The sequence below is a fragment of the Elephantulus edwardii genome, unplaced genomic scaffold (assembly GCF_000299155.1).
Source record: "Elephantulus edwardii isolate Elephantulus edwardi_28Jun2011 unplaced genomic scaffold, EleEdw1.0 scaffold00129, whole genome shotgun sequence".
NCBI lineage: Eukaryota > Metazoa > Chordata > Mammalia > Macroscelidea > Macroscelididae > Elephantulus > Elephantulus edwardii.
Genome location: NW_006399879.1, coordinates 6,146,645 through 6,154,984, shown reverse-complemented (window position 1 = coordinate 6,154,984; position 8,340 = coordinate 6,146,645). Strand labels below are relative to the sequence as shown.

Genomic DNA, 8,340 nt, shown 5'->3' with positions numbered 1-8,340 from the left:
TGTCCACCATCCCACAGCCTGCAGTGTCCACCGTCCCACACAGCCTGCAGTGTGTCCAGCACCACCACAGCCAGGAGAAGGCCGCATTTTCCTTTTGAATTATTGTTACTCTAGGCCTTTCAGGAAGTGAATTTCTTCGATACTTTAACAGGAGCATGAGTGGAAATCAGGTCAAACCATCCAATAATACTTTCTGTTATCATCTTCGTCCCTCTCCTCACACTCTCCTGTCATTCAGTACTTTCAGAAAATATAAACTGACGCAGAGAACACACAGCAGAAGTGACCCAAAAGTGACAGTGTCGACAAATCACAGAACTTCTGTCAATTCAGCTTTTTATATGTTACAACTCACAGACAGTAATCATAACTGGCTGCTGCGTCCCTCCCTTACCAGTATGACGCCTCCATCACCACCAGCCCCGCGTTCCTTCTCCCTCCGGCCCTGGTGACCACGGAGGGGGGACGCCCGGTACATACCTCAGGAGTGAAGCTGCAGCTACGTGCCGCACCCTGGAGTCTTCGTCCCCCAGCAGAGAAATGACCACATTGTTGAGCACTCGCTCCTGCAGCTTTAACAGCTTCAAGGGAAACACACACAGATGTCATCTCGGAATAAACTCTATGCCGTCTGACAACTCAGCGAGGTCACTAGACTCAAGCTCAGATCACACAACCCCAGCTTCCACCCTAGACGCTGCAAAAGACGACAGCCGAGGACAGAGAGACTCCACGTGACAGGCTGGGCCTGACCACTCACCCCGGTGTAGTGATGGGCCCCGCGGTGCAGCTTCTCAGCTCTGGACTCCAGGAAGCTCACCAACCTGAGGGAAACGTGGTGAACAAGGGTGTACACGAGGGACACGGAGGACGGTAACCCTGGCGGATGTCACAGCGAGCGTGTGCCCCAGCCCACAGCCACATGGAGAGGCTGCACGTATTCACAGGACAGGAAGGCTGACTTTTTAAGTTAGAAGAACTGACATTCCCGTCAGAATTCCAGACTCAGCAAAATACTGCTTGGTAACGGAAGCCAAAAAGCTTCAGATACAAGCTCTCAGATCAAGGGTTGGACAATGGAAGATAAATGCTGAAGGAATTTCATAGAAGTGAAGGGGTATCCTGGTGGAGGGTGGAGCTGGGAAAGAAGTGGGTCAAGATACTGGGCAAGGGCAGGGACAACACTGTAACTAATATTTAACTCCACAATGAGGGATTTATCATTCACTGTTCTATAAATTGCTTGTCTGTCAGATACTCCTCTAAATCTGAACATTCAGATTAAGACACACTAGGAAAAAGGATTGGCCATCCACTTCTGAAATAGCAGGCCTCCGAAAACCATATATACAACCAGATCGATCCTGGAGAGGGTTAAACCGGGTGGCTCCTTGGAGGCAAGGATTCTGGGGCTTCGTCTGACATACTTTGGACATGTTGTGAGGAGAGACCGGTCCTTGGAGAGGGACATCATGCTGGGTAGAGTAGAGGGACAGTGCCGGAGGGGAAGACCCTCTATGAGGTGGACTGACTCAGTGACTGGGGTAATCGGGATGGGTGTGTCAGAGGCAATGAGATTGGCACAGGATAGAGCAGGGTTTAGGGATGTTGTTCACAGGGTCGCTATGAGTCGCAAACGACTCAACGGCTCATAACAACAACAACAACAAGTTCTCTATGCATCTTGAAAACCCAAGAACACAGCCCCAAAGCCAAAGCTCCTGCGGGGTGTCCAGGCTTTGTAATACGCCTTTCTAGCCACTGCCTGAGCCCCCTCTGCGGCTGTGTCTCCGGCTGCATCAATGGCAGGCACGTGGTTCACCACGGACCAGCATCTTCTACACCAACAGCTGTGCAGTCAGCACAAGACGCAGAGCTGGGCACACTCTGAAGTGACTGTGGCGAGGTGTAGCCAGACTGTGGGGGGACTCCAGACTCACCCGGCTTCCCACTCCCGGCAGCAGTGGGGCCTTGGGTAAATGACCTGCCTCCTGGTTCATTTCCCAGTATGTGAAATGGGGTGAGAAGATGGCTTGATTCCCAGGAGAAGTTGTGAGGATTAAATAAAATGGCCCGTGCAGGAGAGAGTACAGCACCTACTATCCCCACACCCCCACCACACACTGGCCCAAGGCGACCCCAGCCACACGACCCTCCAGCAGGTGTCCCAGGTTGCAGGGCTCCTGGGAGCTGCCTTCCAATCGCCCACCCTTCTGTTAGCAGCCCACCTCTACACGGGCCCCTTCACCAGCAGAGCTCCTCAGCTCTTAACAAGCACTCGGTTAACGCTAGCTTCAAAGAGAAGGAAAGAAAACCTGTACAAGTCTTAAACACGAAAGGTCAAACTTCCCTGCTAGAAGAGAGCATGAAAGATCTCCGACTAAGACTGCCAGGTAGACTAGGACTCAGCGACCCCGGGAACAACACTGGCACCTGCCCTGTCCTGCGTCACCCTCGGCGTCTCCCCTCGCGCCCACTGTACAATCACCACGTCAACCCGTCTCCTTGAGGGGTTTCCTCTCTCACTGACCCTCCACCTTTCCAAGCAGGATGGGAGCTCTGGTGGTCGAGGGGTGCGGACTTGTGCTGCGGACCCACAGGCATCTAGTGTGAATGCAGCAGCTGCTCCGCGGCGCATTCTCCTACCACGTGACTTAGAGCCTCAGGACACCCGTGAGGGGCCATCTGAGCTGGTTCCAGATGGACAGCACACAACAACGAAAACCTGCTCTCACAAACGGAAATCACAACGTGTTCGAGTCTTTATACAGCAAGACTCAGATCCCCCGGGACGCAGGCTCCACGCAGGGCGGCCACGCTCTTCAACAGCACCGACTGGGGCACCCAGTTCTCAAACTCCAGCTGCCAGTGGAGCGGCCTGCTCACGTCTCTCACTGTGCGGAGTGCCCGCCGGCTGGAGGACGACGCTTCACGACGCCGAGTGCCAAGCACAGGACCGAGGGCAGCAAAGAGCCACTCAGCGGGAGGGCCCCTGCGTGCATGGCCCTCAGAGGCCGAGAGGCCAGGCTCGGCCCACCGCTCGCCTGGGACGGTCTGGGCTGGCTCACCTGAAGTCAATCTCCGCCAGCGTTTCCAGAAGCTCCGTGCGCACCAGCCAGTAGGAGCTGCTCCTCAGCGGCAGCGCGTCGATGATGAGCTGCAGGCCCAGCTCGCTGTAGCTGCTGCTGCACAGGCTCATGACGCACAGCTGGAAGAGGGACGGACGCGGCGCTCAGGCCGCTGCAGACACACTGCTCCGAGCTGTGTCGTCCCAGCAAACACAGGCTCAGACGCCAGACTCTTGCCAGCCCCACGACCCTCGAAGAAGAGGACGGACCCCACAGATCGACAATCAAGAGGTCTGCGGCTTCTCCTTTCACGTAAAGGTGACGAGGCTCTGCAGGCAGCACTGGACACCAGCAGCCGGCCTGTCACCGCAGGGACTGAGCTCAGCCCCTGCACTCGGAGCAGCACCTCAGGCTCACGCTACGTCTCCACGCCCCACAACCACCAAAAACCCCACTGCCAAAAAGCTGATTTTACCACAGCCACGTGACACACGCCCTAAAAAAGAAACAGACTTCACATTTAGTCTTCACAAAGCGTATCGAAAGAAGAAGACCTTTCAAAGAAGGAAGACTTTAAAGAGTTGTGGGAATGAAAACTTAAATCCATTGCAATTCAGCTTTATTTGCAATGCTGTGTGGTGAACAGCTTTAGAATACCCAGAAATCAGGTGCTGTGAGCTCCAAGTTCAACGGTAAGAACAGTGAAGCCTCTAGTCAAAGACCCAACCTCCAGAGATGCTCACCCGCACCGCGGTACAGGCCAGCTTGCAAGTCACAGACGATTCGTCCTTCAGGGTTTTCTGCAGCAAAGGAACACAATCCACCAGAGAAAAGGTGTTTCCTGAGTGGGGACAAGCAACAAACACCTTGGTGTGGCCGCGGCCTTGGGAACGTCTGGATAAGGCTCGAGTGCTCACGTGACAGGTACCTGTAAGGCCTCGCATGGCGCCCAGCCAGTCGCTCACGTGGAAACGGGACCGGGTGAGGATGGAGTGGACGAGGGTCCCACAGAGGATGGCAGTGGCTCCTCGGATCTGGGGGTCTCCATGGTCAATGTAGTTCAGGATGTCTGAGACGTACTGCTCCTCTGGGGAGACAAGGTGACCAGCCGTGAAATGATGCCACACCTCCAAAATTCTCACACAAAACAGTGTGACCTTTCAGAAAGGGCCACCCAGAGAGGACTGAACTGCAATCAGCCCAGGGAGGACTGCACTACCGTCAATCTAGAGAAGACAGCACTACAGTCAACCCAGAGAGGACTGCATTACAGCCAGCCCATGGGAGGGCTGTGCTACAGTCAACCTAGATAGGCCCGAGCTACAGTCATTCCGGGGCAGATGTATAACAGTCAAACCATGGGAGGAGTGTGCTACAGTCAGCCCAGGGAGGACTGCACCACCGTCAATCTAGAGAAGACAGCACTAATGTCAACCCAGAGAGGACTGCATTACAGTCAGCCCATGGGAGGAGTGTGCTACAGTCAGCCTAGATAGGCCCGAGCTACAGTCATTCTGGGGCAGATGTATAACAGTCAAACCATGGGAGGAGCGTGCTACAGTCAGCCCAGAGGAGGACAGCACTACAGGCAGTCCAGATAGGACTGTGCTACATACAGCCAGTCCACGGGAGAACTGCACTACAGTCAGCCCTGAGAGGACTGCACTACAGACAGCCCATGGGAAGACTATGCTACAGTCAGTCTCTGTCAGAGAGGACTGTACTACAGCCAGCTGATGGGAGGACTGAGCTACAGACAGCCCATAGAGGACTGGACAGAGAACCCATAGTCAGCCCGGAGAGCACTGTTCTCCGGTCAGCCACGGGGCTGTGCTACGTCAGTCCAGGGAGGACTGCTCTACTGTAAGCCGTGGGAAGACCGCATCCAGTCTGTGCAGACAGGACTGCACTAGAGCTGTCAGCCCAGAGACGACTGTGCTACACTCAGCTCAGGGAGGGTTATATTACAATCAGCCCATGGGATGAGTGCTCCAGTCAGTTCATCGCAAGACTTGTAGGAAAGGTCTGGGGACTGAAGTACCCGCAGATTCAACACACCCTGCACACTAGCTCAACACAACAGACTGCAGAGTCGTGATTACAGTGTCATATTATCAAAAGTCTACATCCTAATTTAACAAACTATTAGAAGACCTGACCCACACAACACCCTGCGTATTTAATGCATTTACTGTCCCCTCGCACAAAGAGAAAGAAAACTTTCAAATGTGCATGATGGGAGACAGAAAGCAGCTGCTGCTTCAGTCCAGTCGTCCTGTCCACGGGTCTGAGCACCTGACCAGGGAGCACGAGCGTCTCAACTGTGAGTGTGAGCACCTGCTCCCCGGGTGTGAACACCTGACCATGGGCATGAACCGCTATCTCCCTGTGGGTGAGAGCACCTGGCCTGGGTGAGCGCTCACGTGAGTGTGAACTCTTGCTTCGTGGTACCTGGCCTGCGTGTACTCCGACGCGACACACCTGTGCCTAAGGTGTGCGTGTGCACGTCCCCTCATCCACCTCAACATCACACGTACATGATCCAGGGACACACACTGTCCAACACTGAGCTTTCACTCGGAACACTGACTGTCCTGCCCACAAGTCAGATCTAGGATTGACTATGAAGACTGGAGTAGACGTCACCGTACCAGGGTACTCCACGGGGTCCAGGGGGGACTTATAAAGCTTGCTGAAGAAGGATTCAGGGTGCAAGGCCACCGCTGCTCCGACACAGCTGACCGCCAGTGCCTTCACGCTCACCCTCGCGTCACGATCCGGGACCAGAGCTGCAGGGAAAGTACGGGCCCTCGCCAACAGGACACTTGCAAGTGACCCGCCGTCCCACCCTTCTCCCAGCAGTCAGGGGAGGCCAAGCCCACCCCGAGTTATCCCCCTCCAGCACACACCAGGCCTAACCCTGGCCCCACGGGGCTCTCCTACACCCAAGTGCTCTCCTCTGTCCTCCCATACGTACCGTTTTTCTCCCCAGTGAGCAAAAACGAAGCGGCTAAAAGGCGGACACAGTGGACCAGAGGAGCAGCGTCGTCGTCAGTGAACTGCCCAATGTCCCCTTTGATCCTGCAAGGCTACAACAGAAATGGAGGCACTGGGTCTCACCATGGAAGAACCAGCAGCCGCTCATTCCACAGTTCCAGGTGCTAGTGACCCAAAGATGTGCATCCTGGGACGTCACGCCCGATCCCAGAGACGTCACAACTGGCACAAAGCTGACACCTCAGAAGACAGCGTCTGTATGCTCTGTCAGAAGGGGCTCCACAGCGAGGGGGGCCCTGCAAGGAAGGCAGGTGACACACAGTCGGGAAGCAGGGGCTGTCCTGTGAGGAAGGCAGTTACCACCTTCAGAGAGGGTGTGCTGTGAGGAACACAGGTGACAAATCGCTGGGTGTTCCTGAGAGGAAGACAGGTGACATTCATGGGGTGGGGGTGTCCCCCGAGGAAGGCAGGTGATAAACACTTGGAAGGGGGGATGGTCCCGTGAGAAAGGCAAGTGTTACACACACTCAAGGAGATGTCCTGTGAGGGAGACAGGTGACACTTGGGAGGAGTGGGGGGAGTGTACCCTGAAGAAGGCAGGCAGGTGAGACTCGGGGGGTGGGGGTGTCCTGTGAGGAAGGCAGGCGGCAAACGCTGGGCACGGGGAAAGCTGAGGACATGCACTCAGGGACGAAGTCTGTGAGGTGGCAGGTGACACGCAGGTGGGGAGGGCTCGTCCACAGGACAAGCTGATGACACGCAGTGGAGGCAGAAGTGAGGTGACGCGCCGGGCTCCCCACACAAGTGAGGGTCGGTACAGGCCTCACCATGTCACACTCATCTCTGAGAACTGAAACTGAGTCAGGAGAGTGCATGGAAAAATTAACACCGCCAAGTGCTGCATTTAAAATGTCTAATGACCACAACAGCAGTGCTGACCGCAGCACTGTCCAGTCACCAGAGGTGGGAAGCGTCAGCACGCTATCAAGAGATGGACAGGCACACAAAAAGTGGGGTCCACGTTGTGGAAGAGCCGTGAGGAGACACGAAGGCCTGACTCACGCCACCATGGGGTGAACCACGAAGGTGCCTCACAGAGGCTAAGCTCGGTCAGTCACGCTGTCCAGAGGGGCAGGTCCCGGGGCAAAGACACTAGGCCGGCGAGGGCAGAGGGCACAGACAGAGGAGGACACTCTGCAGGGCGGATGGACACAGTTACTGACTGCAACAGTGGGTTAGAGTGCAGGGGATGGGGAGGCCGGCCCAGGGCTGGCCCTGCGGTGTCCACAGGCTCCTGGGAGCCCCGTGGTTTGAGCACTCCACGTGGGGGGCACAGGGCAGGGTCCCCGTTGCTGTCTGTGGGGCCACCAGGAGCCAGGTTATTAGAGCACTCTGCATGTCAGGCAGGAGCCGGGCCTCACCTTGCTCTCGGGGTCCCCCAGTTCCGCAGCCTCCTCCTTAGGCAGGAGTCTCTCCACGCTGCTGTCGGAAGACTGGCGGCTATGCCCCGCGTTCCTCAGGGCATGCGCATGGGGAAGGGCTGCAGACGAAACCCAGCGTCAAGTGAAAGACAAAACACAGGCGCAGTGTACACACAGAGGAGCCGGGAGCCCAGGACTTGCATCAAGGAAAAGCACGGTCACTCCTGCCACATGCGCTCGGCAAACAGAGCCACTGCACGTCTCCCCCGTCCACCCAGAGAGGGAAGCGCCCGGCAGGGCAGGGCACGCACCAACGGAGGCCTCGTCCGTGAGAACCCCGGCGGCGTCCTCCTCTTCGTCCTGCAGGTGCTCCATCTGCATCCCCGAGTACTGGCTGTCGGCACTGTCTAACACCTGAACAGAGGGGCAGTCAGAACCCCGAAGGGCGGCACCCACTCCCACACCCGTGACGGAAAGGGCAGTCACCAACGCCAGCCAGAGAGATCACGTGCTCAGATGCACGGCCTGCTGGGGCTACATCAGAGGGATTTACTGAATGCACGACACACGAGCAGGGGCTCACGGGCTGTGAACGTGAACGTGTGCACGTCGTACAGCACGAGCTCAGTGAAGAGAAGTGCACGCAGCACAAGACCGTCCTGAGCCAACGTGTGCGCTACCGGGATCTTCCCGAGAGTGGATACACGCTGCTGGATCAGACTAAGTAAATGTATACACGCAGCCGGGGTGTGACCCAGTGTGCACACGCGGCCGGGGTGTGACCCAGTGTGCACACGCGGCCGGGGTGTGACCCAGTGTGCACACGCGGCCGGGGTGTGACCCAGTGTGCACAC

At 56.5% G+C, this 8,340-nt stretch overlaps 1 protein-coding gene across 1 annotated transcript in view; it reads right to left on the bottom strand.

Moving 5' to 3' along the window:
* Positions 1 to 8,340, bottom strand: part of HTT (huntingtin) — a 154,206-nt gene that overhangs the window by 97,810 nt on the left and 48,056 nt on the right. Inside the window, exons 17-25 of the mRNA XM_006893659.1 lie at positions 7,798 to 7,900; positions 7,487 to 7,605; positions 6,046 to 6,157; positions 5,720 to 5,857; positions 3,997 to 4,155; positions 3,812 to 3,909; positions 3,069 to 3,208; positions 761 to 824; positions 481 to 581 (exon numbers count right to left, since the gene is read on the bottom strand). Of these exons, the coding sequence (XP_006893721.1) occupies positions 481 to 581; positions 761 to 824; positions 3,069 to 3,208; positions 3,812 to 3,909; positions 3,997 to 4,155; positions 5,720 to 5,857; positions 6,046 to 6,157; positions 7,487 to 7,605; positions 7,798 to 7,900 (1,034 nt within the window). The remainder of the gene's footprint in view (positions 1 to 480; positions 582 to 760; positions 825 to 3,068; positions 3,209 to 3,811; positions 3,910 to 3,996; positions 4,156 to 5,719; positions 5,858 to 6,045; positions 6,158 to 7,486; positions 7,606 to 7,797; positions 7,901 to 8,340) is intronic.